The following is a 15706-nucleotide window of genomic DNA, read 5'->3' as shown; positions in this document are numbered from 1 at the left end:
TGCTTTGATCATCGTTACAGGACGTTCTCAGAAAATTTGAATATTTTGATAAAGTTCTTTATCTTCTATAATGCAATTAAAAAAACAAAAATTACTTTTTCATGACATTCTAATATTTTGAGTTTTCTTAAGATGTAAGCCATAATCAGCAATATCAAATAATAAAAGGCTTGCAATATTTCAGTTGCTTTGTAACGAATCCAGAATGTATGACATTTTTGTTTTTGTAATTGCATTACAGAAGATAAAGAACTTTATCACAATATTCTAATTTTCTGAGACAGTCCTGTATTTATCAGGATTATTGCATGAATTTGGATTTATCATGCTTACTTTTGGTTTCTTAAAGACTGAACCATCCTGTAATAACATCATTGGAAGCTAAAATTGCAGACTCTTATTAGTCTTTATAAATTATCCAGCTATAGAACCTCAGAGTAGTTTAATTCACGTTAAATGTTCATGACTAAGTTACAATTATTGTTATTTGAAACCCCTGGGACCCTAGGCCCTCATATTAAGTCCTTCTCCTCTCTATCAGTATTTTTAGATTACACGCCTGTTCTTTCCCGGGCGTTTCCTCTCTGGTCAGTCTAATACAGGATGTCCACCCTGTTCACTCTGGCATGATGAACAGGTCCAGACACACCGCCCGTCTTTTTTTCTTTTGTTGAAAACCAGCACTGGTTCATAATGGAACAAGAATAAATTACACTATTGTTTTGCTGCTGTTGTGAATCCCTTAACTCCAGTGACTCACACTTTCATACAGTGTCAGTCAGATCCATACCACGCTTTTAGACATTTTCTGACTTAAAGATCCAAATGGTGAGAGGCTCAAAATGTCCAATTCTTTCTCTCTGTTGAGTGAGACAAAGCAGCTGACACACTGCATATGATTTGCACATACAGCACTGTCTCAGAAAATTAGAATATTTTGATAAAGTTCTTTATCTTCTGTAATGCAATTAAAAAAACATAAATTACTTTGTCATGACATTCTAATATTTTGAAAATCGGATTTTTGAGTTTTCTTAAGATGTAAGCCATAATCAGCAATATCAATATCAAAATAATAAAAGGCAATATTTCAGTTGATTTGTAATGAATCCAGAATGTATGACATTTTTGTTTTTGTAATTGCATCACAGAAGATAAGGAACTTTATCACAATATTCTAATTTATTTTCTGAGACAGTCCTGTATATTGTATTGAAGTTTCCAACTGACATTCTGCATCAATGCATAGCTGAAATCCCAGCTAGTGTTTTCTTCTGCAGAATCTTAGTGTTATACTTGGACTGTTGATTAACCACAGAAAAATAATAAAACAAAATTACAACAGATTACAATAGTATAGGAATGTCAGGTACATTTAAACCAATTGTGAGAACAGAGAAGCAGCAGGTCCATGTGTCTTTTATAGACTAACAAAACCATTGTAGCACAGTCTTAAAGCCCTTTCAGGCAGAGGGCTACTTTCCATGTATAAGACCATAGCACCCTCAGCAGAGAAAGTTTATCTTCCATGTGTTTACTGTTTCTAGCCATCACTCTCTTACTGTAGCTTTTGGGAAAACTGCAGTTCTCTTTTTGGTTGTGCATTGAAAAGTGAGCAGCAACTGAGGCCAAAGTTTAAATAACCTGATCTGTCATTGTTGGAAAATACTGGCAATGTCACCACATAATAGGTTAAGTTTACCTTTTATGCATAAGATCTTTTTTGCAAATGGTAATGGGTAAAGAATGAGGCGCAGAGGTGAACAAATAAATATAATGCAATTATGTGATACCTCCCAGAAAAAAACATAATAATGATGAGCGAACAAGCCTGTTGCTCATTATTTTGAATAACATGAATGAAAGCGTAGATTTTAACACCAATCAAAAATCTTCTAAACTTCTTTCTCATCAACCCACCAAGAAAAGAAAAAACCTGAAATCCTTATCCAGACTCTATGACATGGTAAAAAGAAACACATCCCTCTGTATGAAATGACATATGAATGCACCTATAGGCACATGGGAAAGGAAAGACTGATTGCTGTTTGCGGCTCAGACTCTGTCCCCGAGTCATTATCCACCCATTTGTTTTGTTCATTGCACTAAGCACTAAACTTATTTTTGATAGGAGATACATTTTCTCAGAACAGTCAACATTGTCCCTCATAATCTTCTGATTCATTGATGGTTCAATCTAATTGTCATGTTTCTGTCAAATGAAATCAGGTAACATCTTGAAATAGATAATCTGTTCCTGTAAGTTTGTTGTAACTGTGACACGTCACATCACAGATGACAAGCAAGGCGAGGCAGGATTTCAGTCACAATAGTAGAAACAATTGAGTCTGTTTTTAGATCAGGAGATGACTTTTGTTCAGCTTTGGTTGTCCATGGCTCAAGTGGGACATTTATAGTGATTGGAGCTAAGTGAGGCTTCATGTCAAGTCAGAGGTCACTACTTGTGCTCTGACTCCGATGCCAGTCGCTTAATTCAAAAGGAAACCATGGAAACACGACACAATGAACAATGATTTTCCTTTTTTCCTCTGTGTGTTAGTGTGTGTGTGTGTTGTGTTGTGTTGTGTTGTGTTGTGTTGTGTTGTGTTGTGTTGTGTTGTGTTGTGTTGTGTTGTGTTGTGTTGTGTTGTGTTAGTGTGTGCCTGTCTGCTCTTGAAATCACATATTCATATAGTCAATGTGTTATGAGCTGGTGAATTGTGTACTGACTGTACTTCCCATTATTATTGTTACAGTAACTCCTAGACAGACTTTCCCTTGACATAAAAACAATAAATTTTACATCCATTGCAATCAATTTCTGTATGAAAAGGTCAAAACAGATTCTAGAACAACTTCGAAAAAGATTGCATTTGTGTCATCACTTGTTATATATCAAAATATTGTGACACGAGAGGCTGGTGTCCTAGTTACTATATTTTATTCTCTACAGGGAATGTTGAGTTGTTGTTCTCCTTGTTAGATTTTTACTATGTCCTCAAAATTCTCCTCTTTGGTTTGAATTTTTCTCATCACAGGAATCATAGGATTATTAACACAAAGTACTTGACTTGAAAATGACTGGAAAACCAGGGCAGAGGTTTTAGCTGCCTGCCGGCTACTTTTGCTCTCTCTTTGATAGTTACAGCTAATATTGACATTGATTGATTTTGGACAAAGCAGTGAAATCCAAGCACCAGCATCCAGTTCATGACAATGACTGCGTGTATCTTTCACTGCAGACAATATGAAATAAGCTGTATTTGCATGTCAGCTTCCATGAACTCTGGTTGAAATTATATTATATATAACTTCCACTTATATCAACAAATGTAATGGTGTGTCTCATTGTTATGCTTTGATTTTTTTTTTTTTAGGTCACCCAGAATACCCTTTGTCATAGATATAACAGAAATTGTGTCAGTTCAGTATTGATTTGGCCATTAAGCTCTATTTTGTGTGAGATTGGCAACCATCAATTTGCTTGGATTTTAAAATATTGGTCATATTTTCCTGATATAATGCTGCTAAAATGACAAAGTAAGCATAAAATAGAAAGTGGGAGAAAAAAAGGAAGGAAGTAATGCAGTCACTGGGAGATGGATAGTGGGTGAGTCAGAATGAGAGAGAGAGGAAGAGAGAGTGAGGGAGAGAGAGAAAGCTTCAGCAACCTGTGTGTATTCAAAACGACAAAGACTCAGTCGGAGTGATTGAAGAACCATCAGAGAGGGAGAGAAAACTGTACCCTGAGCCTTATTGGACTGAAAACATGAAGACATATTGAGCTTGAGACGTTCTGCCTCACTTATAATGGAGCCAAACCCTCTCTTTGGACCCCATCTTTTCAGCTTTGCCCTGAACCTGAGGATACACTACAAGTGAAACTTTGATAAGTATTTTTGCCATATATAAACTCTTAAGACACCTTTTGTGTTCATGGCATGACCAAAAAAACTGCAAGAAACCTAACCGATGGCCAGATTAATCTAGCTGATTAACAAATGTGTGTCATTTTGTATAATCTGTAAAAACTAGACATCAAGAGGTCACTCTGCAGCAGCTAGGTCAACTCATCACCAGAGCTATGCTTAGTCATAAACAAAAAGTACTTTATTTTTTGAGGATTTAATAGGATCTTCCACCTGGATAGTCTTTCTGGACACATCACAAGTTCAGAACATTTCTGGATGTAACTCTTCTTCTTGGCGAAGTCCAAATCCTGTGCTTAGCTTTGGGACGAAAGGCATGGTGTCAGGGCATTGCTCCTTCTGCCTGCTGGTACAGCAGTTTAAGTCTGGATGTCCTGTAGAGTTCGTCAAAGGAAACAACAACATGAAAGAGGTGATGGTGAGTGCCTGTGGCCCTGCACTTGTTCAGTCCCTCATTCCCCATTGAAAGTATGCTCTGAATTGAAGGTAGTTTATTGTTTTTAATTGAAATTCTGAAATAACAACAGAAAAATCTCTGTGACTCTTGATTGTTCAGAATCAAGTTGTAATTACCCCGAGGATTGGTAAGTTTTTGGAATTGAATAGAATTAAAGAATCCTCCACACTTTTCACTGGAACTGTTTAAAAGATGTACCCTTGGCATCCATGCTGTTTTGTTGTATTACTTTTGAGGGAAGCACCTGTTACTCTTTCCTTATATAAAGAATCCTAGATGAAAAAGTTCTTTCCTAAAGGTTGTAATCTACACTCGAAACCATATGTCTTTCCTGTTACCACAATACCTGCTGTGATTGTAAAAACACCTCAAAAAAACACATTGTGCTTCATGCCGACAATGAAATAGCAACTCATAGATCAACACATTTCTTGGAACGACGTGCCAAATTTACATTTTCCTTGCCGCCGCAAATAACACTTGAACTGCAAAGGTCACAGATGATATCAAGTTTGTGTGTATCCTGTAATGGAAGTGACAAATTATTTTGCTGTGTGTGTGTGTGTGTGTGTGTGTGCACACAACTTATTTTTAAGCAGCATTTTATAAACAGGTCTTTCCAATTTCAGTCTTCCTCCTTTTATTAATACTGTTCTGCCAGAACAGTGCATTTTGATCTGGGGCTTTTTTGCTTTAACTGCAAGACCCAATCAAATAAATCACACACAAATGCATACTTTGCCATTTCCAAATACATGTGTTAAACACATAAACTGATCGAGTACCTTCATTTAATCCAAAATGTACCTATAAACAACAACCACAAATACAGCAATGCCATATGCCAAATGATGACATGCTGACTTTAGCCCCAACCCATATATAAACTCTTAAGACACCTTTTGTGTTCATGGCATGACCAAAAAAACTGCAAGAAACCTAATCGATGGCCAGATTAACAATGACCAACCATATACCAACCATGTAAGGACACTAAGGCTCTCCCGTTTCCTGTTACATCCACATTGGCCAGGGGACTGGGGAACACATTTAACTTTCCAAAAATCAGCATCTGTCAATACTGGTGATAGTGAGCTATGCCAGTAAACATGTGTTCATGTACACGCTGTTCAGTAGTTACGCTATCGATTGCACTTTGTGTACCTAGTTCAACCACAGAACATCGTCGGCTACATTGACATGCACTTGATGAATGAGTTCAAATGCACATAGTGTCTATTATAGAAGCAATTGGGAGCACTTTAACTGAGCAGTCTAATAATTTAATCACCCTGTGATGCTATCGATATTCCCAACAATGCTTCACTGCAGAGAGATGAATAGACAGAAAGTCTCTGTGTTCTTCGCAAGCAAGGCCAAAAGTGTGTTATCAGATTTTAGTATTACATCAGTGGAAAATTGAAGTGTGTTATCAGATTTTAGTATTACATCAGTGGAAACTGAAGGTTGAAATCTTCGTCCCACCACAGGGTGACTGATTGATTGGTGGTCTGATGAACTTATGGTTGACTGCTTCCTAATTATTAGTGCTGATGGAAACAGAGTTTCATGCTTCATGTATTCTGAGCAGTCAGCTGACAATGCGCCGCAGGGCACACGCATACACAAATATATATTAATTAGTGATACCATTTAGATGGGCAGGCTGAAGACAGAGAGACAGATTATGTGGTGTCATTGTGATCGTCCAGGGGTTTCATTCTGCATGTGTTTCATAAACATTATATATGTCATATCATGCAAAAAATTTTACTTTTAAAGCAGTCATGTTTTAGGGCATCACCTCCCTCTGCAGACAGGAGGCAAGCTCAAGTGGTCTAAAGTGAACTAGTCGAATGTGAATAATAGCAAAATAAAATATATGAGACAACTAGTAGACAGATGACGTGATGATTAATTTGTTTGCTTTGCTTCACAATATAGTGAATCAGATCCCATACTCTCCTGCAAGCTCATAGACTGGGTTATTTTACAATCTAGTATGCAACTGGTTCTGGTCACATTTGATATCCTGGATTACATTCCAGTACAGGGATTTTGTTGGCATTTTTACGCCTAAGTTTAAACTCCTTCTTGGACTACAATAGAGTCTGCTCTGTTTGATAGTCCTGTAAAGATGTTGCCTGAGGGTGTAGCATCATTACATCGCAGCCTGCAGCTGTGTGTGATTGTCAGTGCAGGTTGTGGAATGTGTAGTCTTTCTCGTACGAAAATTTGTATGACGTTTTCTCTGTTTGTCATTCAGGAGCCCAGCACCAAACGTAGTAAACCTGTCTCCAGGGTGACGTCTCTGGCCAGTCTGCTGCCGCCTGTAAAAACTACACCCCTAAAGAGGATTGGCCAGACACTGCAGGTGAACCGTAATGCAAGTTGAGCCCAGAGATGCAGACGAGGAGAGTCTGTTGCTATGACAACTAGCAGTAATAAAGTCCTTGAATAGATTGTGATGTTTGTGTTTTGCTCGCCCGACAGCGATCCATCAGTTTTCGTAATGACAGTCGGGCAGAGAGAGTTGCTCTTCCTCCCTCATCCTCAACAATGAAGGCACGTGCCATCCCAGCAACGAGCTCAAACCCTTCCTCATCTGGGACTCCCATGCGGGTATCCACAGCAACAGCACAAGCTGCCAAGCGCCGGGACAGCAAGCTGTGGAGTGAAACATTTGATGTTCGACTGGGAGCAACACAACCTCTGAGCCCAAAAGAGATTAAACGGCAAGAGGTGAGACCCTCTCCAAGTGAATTGTTCAGTATTTCATTGGCTGAAAAATTTCGAATCAATAATGCTGGGAGATTTTACTTAACATAACTAGAAGAAATTGCCTTAAAAATCATGACCGAATAGTGCACAACACAAGTGTGTGGCACTGTATTTTTGCGGCTAGGACTTAAAAGGTTTGAGAACTCCTACAGTATTAAATAGATGAAAATAGCATTGCTTCAGCTTAATTGAAAGATAGAGGATATTTAGAACAACTTTGTTGTTTTGTACACTACTGATGGAAAAAAAATGTCAGTGCAAGCAGTTTGATACCTAAAACTGAGGCCAAAATCATCTCTTAAAAATTACAGTTGTGGTTGGACTGTCCTTGCAGGCTATATTTGAACTGGCTCAGGGAGAGCAGGATCTGGTTGAAGATCTCAAGCTGGCAAAGAAGGCAAGCATATTCACATCATTTCCCTTAGATCCAACAATTTAATTTAAATATCCAAATTTAAATTACTCGTATATTCTTCCTCTTTGTTGCACGCATGCATGTGTGTGTCTGTGTCCGTGTCCTGCAGGCTTACCGTGACCCAATGCTGAAGCTCTCGATCATGACTGAGGAGGAACTGAATCAGATCTTCGGTACTTTGGACTCACTGATTCCCCTGCATGAAGGTCAGGACGAGCATCATTGTTCTTCCTCGGCTGTGTTTTTTTCTGTGTAAAATTGTAAATAATACTGAAACTCTGCAAAAATCCCATTAATGTTGCTTTGAGATGCTGCTCGGTATTCTAAACTGATTTGTCTAACCCATTGCAGACCTGCTCAGTCGCCTCCATGATGCCAGAAAACCCGACGGATCAACAGAACATGTCGGACACATCCTGACCAACTGGGTTAGTGAGTGCTTTTTAACAAATTTCATCCAGGTGTTATTTCTAATCTTTCATTTCACTTGTGCTTCTGTGTCTCCAGCACAATGACACCCTTCAGTGACCACATCTCTGTCTCTGTGTCCTTGCAGCTGCCCTGTCTGTCCTCCTACACTCCCTACTGCAGCAACCAGGTGAAAGCCAAGGCCTTGCTCGACCAGAAGAAGCAGGATCGCAGAGTCCAGGACTTTCTGCAGCGCTGCCTCCAATCCCCATTCAGCAGGAAGTTGGACCTGTGGAATTTTCTTGACATCCCACGTAGTCGCCTTGTGAAGTACCCACTGCTGCTCAGGGAGATCCTGAAACACACAGCCAATGACCATCCGGACCGTCAGCACCTGGACGAGGCGGTGAGAGGAACCAGCATGTCCTCTTTTCCATTCGCTAAAGGAACAGATCAACAGGAGCCTTAAATAACAGAAACATCCTAAAGCTTTATTATAAAATTATAAAGCCTAAGCTTTATAATTTTGATTAATGCTGGTAAATATCTTGTTTTATTGAGGAAAATTTACATTTCCATCTAATAGAGAGAGAAAAAATGAAAAAAATATCACACACACGCACATGTGTGTGTTTGTTTTTTTATGTCATGTTTTTTTTTTGTTTTGTTTTTTTTATGAAAAAAATACATATATAAATATAAATATAAACATATGATCTTTATATTTAAAGTTAACAAAATGAACAGAAAAAAAGTCTGTGAAAATTAGAAAAGATATCAGCTGAAATTCCTCACAAATTAGCACCCAAATTACAAAGCAATGCAACACATAAAATGATTTGTTTTTAAGAAAAGAATGAGATCATTGAGTGCGTCTGTCGCTCCACAGATGCTGGTGGTTCAGAGCCTGGTGGCCGATATCAACAGGCGCACGGGGGAATCGGAGTGTCAGTTTTACAAGGACCGTCTTTTGTACGCAGAGGATGGAATGAGGGACAGACTCATCGACCGCTCCAGGACCCTCAGCTGCCACGGAGAACTGAAGAACAACAGAGGGCTCGTATGTAAATTCTCTTTTCTGTGTTTTCACCCGTCTCTCCTCTCTTTCATTGATTTTTTCAGCCATCGACTGTAATTTATTCAAGCATTAGAAATGTCTGAGAAAATTTTAATTCAATTCCTTTGTCTGAAATATATCATGATAGTCAACATGCTGTCAACAGGTCCGTATACTATTATTCATTTGAAAAGCATTTGTTGTCAGTTTTTGAGTCAAGACCATGTGATTCAAGGAATGCTACACTTTTTTCAGTGTGTATGTCTTTCTTCAGTCATGGTATTTGGTGGGTTGTAATTCTGAATGGATTTAAAAAAACACATTTAACAATTGGAAATACTTGTCATAATTCAAGTGAATCATTTTTACAGCCTACTGTTGTCCAGATTTGTGATCAAAGTATCTTGTCCAGCCTACACATTTTGGTTTTTAGACAAGCATGTTGATTATGATACAACCTAATAAATTCAAGTTTTCTGTGAAAAGCATCATCTGTCAAACTACATTTTTGCACTGTACTTTCAGAATGTCTGCAAAACAAAATCGGCTCCTCTTTCGTAAACATCATATTATACTATTCCCTAAATCTTAAATTACAAATAAGTTTCTGTCTCTTACGAAAAAGGCAAATATGCCTATTATGTGTATACCCAGATTTTGTGTTCGAACAATGTTTTTCTCTCTCTCTCTCCAGAAACTACATGTTTTCCTGTTCCAAGATGTCTTGGTCATCACCAGGTCCATCACCCTCAATGATCAGCTTGCCAGTTACCAGCTCTGCCGTCAGCCAATCCCCATCCGTCAACTGGATCTTGAGGACTTATTAGATGGGGAGATGCGAGTTGGCGGGTCCATCAGAGGAGCCTTTAGCAACAACGAGCGAAGTCAGTACATAATAAACAACGTTGCGATTCATTTTTGGCTTTTAATTTAGATAAAGAATTATTTAAATTGAGAAAAATATTCTTATATTCAACCTTGCCGAGTGTATTTCAGTTGACTCATAATATATTTTAAACTATGATTTGATATGACTTGAATCTGATCAGAACAAGCAACCATATCTCCTGCTTTCTCTTGTCCTTCCAGCAAAGAACTTCTTTCGTATTACGTATCAGAGCGGAGGGCAGCTGCAGAACCACTGCTTTCAGGCTAGTGATGCCTTCAACAAGCAGCAGTGGATCAACTGCATCAGACAAGCTAAAGAAGCAGCAGCACTAAGTGGAGATCAACCGCCTCATACAGGAGAGAGTGTGAACAGACAGACGGGGACTTTGGGTGACCCGGGGCTGAATGCGCGCAGAGATTCAGGGCTTGAGAATGAAAAAGGGACGGGGAAGGTGGAGACAGAGCCGAGTTCAGATGCAGTTCTTAGAAGAGAGAAAGATGTGGTTTTGGATGCAGAGACTGTGACGGGAGGAGGAGTAGAGGCAGACAGGCAGTTGGGCGGTGAGAAGGAGACAGGTGTGGAAATGGAGATGGGTGGTGAGATGGAACCAGAAGAAATTGATGCAAGTGGGAGAGGACAGGCTCTCAATGGAGGTGCTTCTGATCTTCCAAATTCCTCTCTCTCCGCTGTTCATCCTGGTCAAGAGGAGGAGGAGGTGATGGAGGAGGAGCAGAGCAGCACTGACATGGAGGAGCAGGAGGAGGTAGGAATGGACACCAGTGAGGGTGCCTCCGTGGAGGATGGGGAGTTGACCCATCGATGCTGATGCTGAATAACACTCTTAACCCCTAAACACTTTCAGCAGCCAAACCGACCTATTCCGAAATACTGTAACTTGTTACATCCTGACTGCTGGTAACCATGGCAACTAGGAGTGTCACTGTAACGGTCAGTGTATGAAAAGAGCTGGTTGCTGTAGTTCCCATCATTCCTGTTGGAATGAACACAATGGAATGGAGTCGGTGGTTGAATTTACAAATGACAGAAATTTCTCATGAGATGATTTCTAGCATGCATACACACAACTGTTTTTTGACTTACTTTCGGTTACTGCCCCCAAAGGTTTTGCATTTATTACAACAAATGTCTTAAATTGTTATAATACAGGAAGTGCTGTTTTTGTGATTCTCAGATAAATTTATTTATTGTTTTCACCTATAAAAGCTGTCAATGGGCCAGTGATGATCACATGACCTCCTTGTTTTACCTGTGGTCACCACTCTCTGCATGGCCCATAGCGCTTCATTTACAGGACTGTCTCAGAAAATTAGCTTATCGTGATCAAGTTCTTTATCTTCTGTAATGCAATTACAAAAACCAAAAATGTCATACATTCTGGATTCATAACAAATCAACTGAAATATTGCAAGCCTTTTATTATTTTAATATTGCTGATTATGGCTTACATCTTAAGAAAACTGAAAAATCCTATCTCAAAATATCAGAATATCATGAAAAAGTTTTTTTTTTTATTGCATGACAGAAGATAAAGAGCTTTATCACAATATTCTAACTTTCTGAGACAGTCCTGTATATGGAATGTTGCCTGAGAGAGATGTTTTCAGGGCCACAGAGGACCAGTGTTCTGTTGAGTCTGCTGTATCTGCTACTTAGCTTAGCTTTCCACCAACAACACCTCTTGAGTTTCACTCAGATTTAGTCGGTTTGGCTGAGACATGAAAACTTTTAGTATATTATGACACACAAAAGCCGTGTTTGCATAAGTTGACAAAGCATCAAAAGAAACTCGTGCCATCAAACACTTTGGAGAAAACATGGGGTCCTGAAAATGCAGCTTTTAGATTACAGTCTTTGAACTACTATCTCCAGGTAAGGCACTGCCCACAGGTAAAATGTCACCAATGTATATCGCGTTTTTAATCACCTTGTGGTTCCAAAATGCTTTACACTGGATAGCACTCACCCACTTGCCCACCGATGGTAGCAGAAATGCCATGCAAGGTGAAAGCCAGGCCATTTCAAGCTATTTGGGGTTCAGTGTCTTGCCCCAGGACACTTCAACATACAGTCAGGAGGAGCTGAGAATTGAAGCGCCAGCTCTCCGATCGGGGACACGCCCGCTCTCCCAAATGAGGTAAATGCAAGTGACTATGGTTTCTACCATTGTAACAAATTAGTGCAACACTGAACAGTTTTCCTCTCTTGTCTGATCCTGGTTTACCTGAAGTCTCTTCGACAGCTAATTCGTGTGTATCTAGCACTGGAACCAACTTTGACTAAAACTGATTTTGCTGCCGACGGTCTTTGGGTTCTGATGCCGCTCTGAGCATCGTGTGACCCCGGTGGGCTGTCAAGGTCTCTTCTAAAGCGACAAGCAAACCCCTATTTATGTGCATAATCTGTACATGCAATTGTAAGCTACTGTTAACAAGCCATTGAAAAGGTCGCTGGTTGGCAAGAGGTCATAAAGCAAGCTCCCATCGAGGTTGGTTAAAGAATGTTCCTCCGAAATGTAAACAAAGACATTAAATATCGTATATCTTTAGATAACTCGTCATTGGTCTCAATGAAAGCGACAAAGCTGTGGTGCTGTTCTGTTATGAATGACATCACCAACATTTTCGACAATAAAAAATATAATCTAAGTATGAAAAAGACAATTTAATTGTGCAAATTCACTTCTAGCATTTAAAATGCTATTTGTGCATCATGAAGATAGATTTTTTTTTTGACTGGCACAATGTCACATTAAGAAAATACATTATGAAATATCAACAATCCCCATTACCAAGTTCTGATGGATTTTTAAAGTTACAAACTCCTAATGATTTTAGATTTCACCATATATTCAAAACACAATGAACAGTTGCGTATGACTTTAAAAATGAATCATAATATTCTCAGGGGAAGTCCTTATCAGCCCTTAGCAGTTTAATTTCCATAGGATCATTTTGATTACAGTATTATATTTTTTGTTTTGTTTGAAACAAAGTGCCATTCGCCAGTTTACCATCACCGCTCTACAGGATTGTCAGTTGTTCACATTTATCCTCACAGTTGTATTTGTTGTTAAACTCAGACATGCAGCAAAGGAGCTGCAACCAGAGATTAAATGAAGGAACCTGCTGTGTGTATACTGTACGTATGTAAATACTGTGTATTATATCTATCTGTAAATGGATCTAGGAATAAAGCCAAATATGTCTTCTTCTTTTTTTCCGTCATTAGTGAACCACGTTGCCAAGGACAAGTGCGATCTGATGTGACAACACCACAATTAGAGTTTTTAAAAGCACAAGAAAATGGACGACTGATATGGGGATTGAATATGGTTAAGAACCAAGAAAATTGACAGTAAAAATCCGAAAAATGGCATAAAACATTTGCGCAAAGTTTTTAGGGTGTACGTTGGGTAGCAGCACCATGAGTTCATAGTAATAATAATAATAATGATGATAATAATTATATTTTGAAGAAAAAAACCTGCTTGTGAGATCAGAGATCAGGGACTGGAGAATACTTCTAAATGGTGGACCAAAACAGCACAGTGCACTTTGCAGAGCCAGTTTGCAAGTTTTATGTTAAAGTCCACGCCTTACAACGTAAGCCTTTTTTCACCGTGCTTCTGTGCTTCTCCCAACATTTTAAACCATTTTGTTTTGCTCTATGAACACCTGCAGTCGCAGGTAAAGATTCTCAGTATAGCTCAGTGGCAGGGAATCAACTCAGCATGAGAACATCAACTCATCGTGGTTGTTTATGGAACACAAAATGCCTCCTATCGCCCAAGTAGAAGCCCAAGTCCACCAAGTTGCTGGTTCAAGAAAAGAAATCGGAATCCACTTTTAGACCAGTCTTACTCGTGCTTTTAAGTGCTTGATCGCAGGCCTTCTTCTTCCGGGTCAAATAGCTAATATGGCAGAGCCTGATAAAAAGTTCAGCACAACTGACACCCTCTTGTTGGTCTTCGAATATCTTGGACCAAAAATAAATAATTTGAAGGTAAAAGTAACCCTCAAACCAAGGAATAAACCCTTCAGGAAACTAAACAGAGGCACCAGCCTGGGGCATTCAATAAATAAATGAAGCAAAGTTTCAGGGTATGAAAAAAAAACAGTCTCCGGTCACTCCAGGCTCAAGTTGTGCCTTGTATGTGTTTGTGGCTAATATAGCACCGTGCATAATCCTCCACTGGAGGTCACCCGCCTGCTTTTCCAGTGTTGGCTTGTACAGGTTCCGCTTATCGTCTTATTCCACATTGAAAGGCAACTGCTCGGCTCCGCCCTGTGCCCATTTTGACCAGACATTGCGCATTATTGTAAAGTAGGTGCAGCCAGAATACAAAGTTATTGCCGAAAGCTGTGAGCGCCAAAAACAAGTAAGAGTGATCCACCCTATACGACACAATAGGTTTGATCTACGTGTACGATGTGACCTTGACGACCCTTCAACCTATTGGAAAGCACCCTGGACGGGATTTTGTAATCCGCACACAGAAGGGACACAGGCCTCCAGTTCTTCACCAAGGCTAGGTCTCCTGTCTTTGGAAGCATGGCAAGGACCGCCCTACGGCACGTGCTTGGCAGGGAGCGGGAGCCGGTCCGACTGCACTGCATGACGGTCATGGCCGATACTGCTCCGAAAGTGTTTAAAAAAAGTCCACGGGGAGCCCATCAAGCCCGGAGTCCGGCCCAGGGACATCTGGTTTACAGCTGTGGTGAGGTCCTGGCACAGGTTCATTCTCTCCTCCATGCTGAGTTGGGTGGGGAAGGTCCTTCAGGAGATCCTCACGGCTGCCACGGTCGCAGTCCACTCTCCCAAAGAGGTCTGTATAGTAGGCAAGTGCATGAACCCTCATCTCTGCTGGGTTGATAGTCATTCTGAGTTCAGGTCGCCTCAAGGAGCATCAGTTATCATTGTGCGTGAGACCTTGCCAGGTTGAAAAGAACGAGCTTGGGGCATCCAAATCCTTAAGGTGGAGGAACCGGGACAGGATCAGAGCTCCCGTCACCTTTTCCTTGGGGATTGTGCTGAGTTCGAGCCTGCACTTCCACTCAGCCCTTCCTCGATATTCCGAATTTCAGATTCAAGATTCCCGATAGGCTCTTTTGTCTTGGCCAAGGAGTGAGATGTGTACTGCTGACAAAACACTTGAATCTGGGCCTTGCTGACTTCCCACCATGAATTCAAAGACTGAAAGTGTATTTTTTGTTTCCTCCATTCCTACCAGAAAACACTGAACTGTTGACAGAAGCCCCTGTCTTGTTGGAGCTTATTGTTAAAATGCCAATACGACCAGGAGTCGTGACTAGCTCAAATGCAACTAAATGATGGTCGGAAAAGCCAACTGGAGTTACATGGCATTTGACTCATCAGGGTAGGTGGGTCTTACAAATTTAAAACCAGTCAAGTCTGGCCGCCGACACCCGACCGCTGCTGGCCCAGACTCAGGTGTACTGTCTGGCTTGTCAGCTTTATATCCTAGAAATATCTAGCGGATCATCAGAGGATATGGCGGATCGGAGCGCCTGAGAAGATGCTGCAGGGGCTCCCTACCTATTCGGTCAACAGTATCTTCAAGAGTGCAATTAATGTCTTCACCCACCAGTGACGTGCAGTCAGTCAATCTTGGGAAGAAAAAAATGAAAAATAAAAAAAAGAATTAAATTATATCAATCAGTGATTTTCATTAAAAGGTATTTTTTAACTGAAGGACGACAAGGACAACTTGTATAATCAAGTTATCAAT

General features: G+C 40.0%; 1 protein-coding gene across 4 annotated transcripts in view; it reads left to right on the top strand.

The window, feature by feature from the left end:
* arhgef3 (Rho guanine nucleotide exchange factor (GEF) 3) overlaps positions 1 to 13167 on the top strand; it is a 29518-nt gene extending 16351 nt beyond the window's left edge. For 3 of the 4 annotated variants that reach the window (XM_086150099.1, XM_086150103.1, XM_086150102.1), the window contains 9 exons: positions 6653 to 6760; positions 6880 to 7128; positions 7502 to 7564; positions 7692 to 7788; positions 7934 to 8010; positions 8139 to 8396; positions 8880 to 9050; positions 9742 to 9931; positions 10137 to 13167. In XM_086150099.1, coding sequence (XP_086006225.1) covers positions 6653 to 6760; positions 6880 to 7128; positions 7502 to 7564; positions 7692 to 7788; positions 7934 to 8010; positions 8139 to 8396; positions 8880 to 9050; positions 9742 to 9931; positions 10137 to 10762 — 1839 coding nt within the window. In that variant the 3' untranslated portion in view covers positions 10763 to 13167. Of the gene's footprint in view, positions 1 to 3832; positions 4348 to 6652; positions 6761 to 6879; positions 7129 to 7501; positions 7565 to 7691; positions 7789 to 7933; positions 8011 to 8138; positions 8397 to 8879; positions 9051 to 9741; positions 9932 to 10136 lie in introns of those variants that run through there. The other variant, XM_086150100.1, reaches the window with a different exon arrangement.
* Positions 13168 to 15706: the final 2539 nt, after the last annotated feature.

The sequence above is a fragment of the Fistularia commersonii genome, chromosome 7, assembly GCF_037954325.1.
Source record: "Fistularia commersonii isolate RoL2024-O1a breed Wild chromosome 7, RoL_Fcom_v1.0, whole genome shotgun sequence".
NCBI lineage: Eukaryota > Metazoa > Chordata > Actinopteri > Syngnathiformes > Fistulariidae > Fistularia > Fistularia commersonii.
Note: the sequence above shows the minus strand (reverse complement) of the source record. Positions and strands in the feature narration are given on the sequence as shown.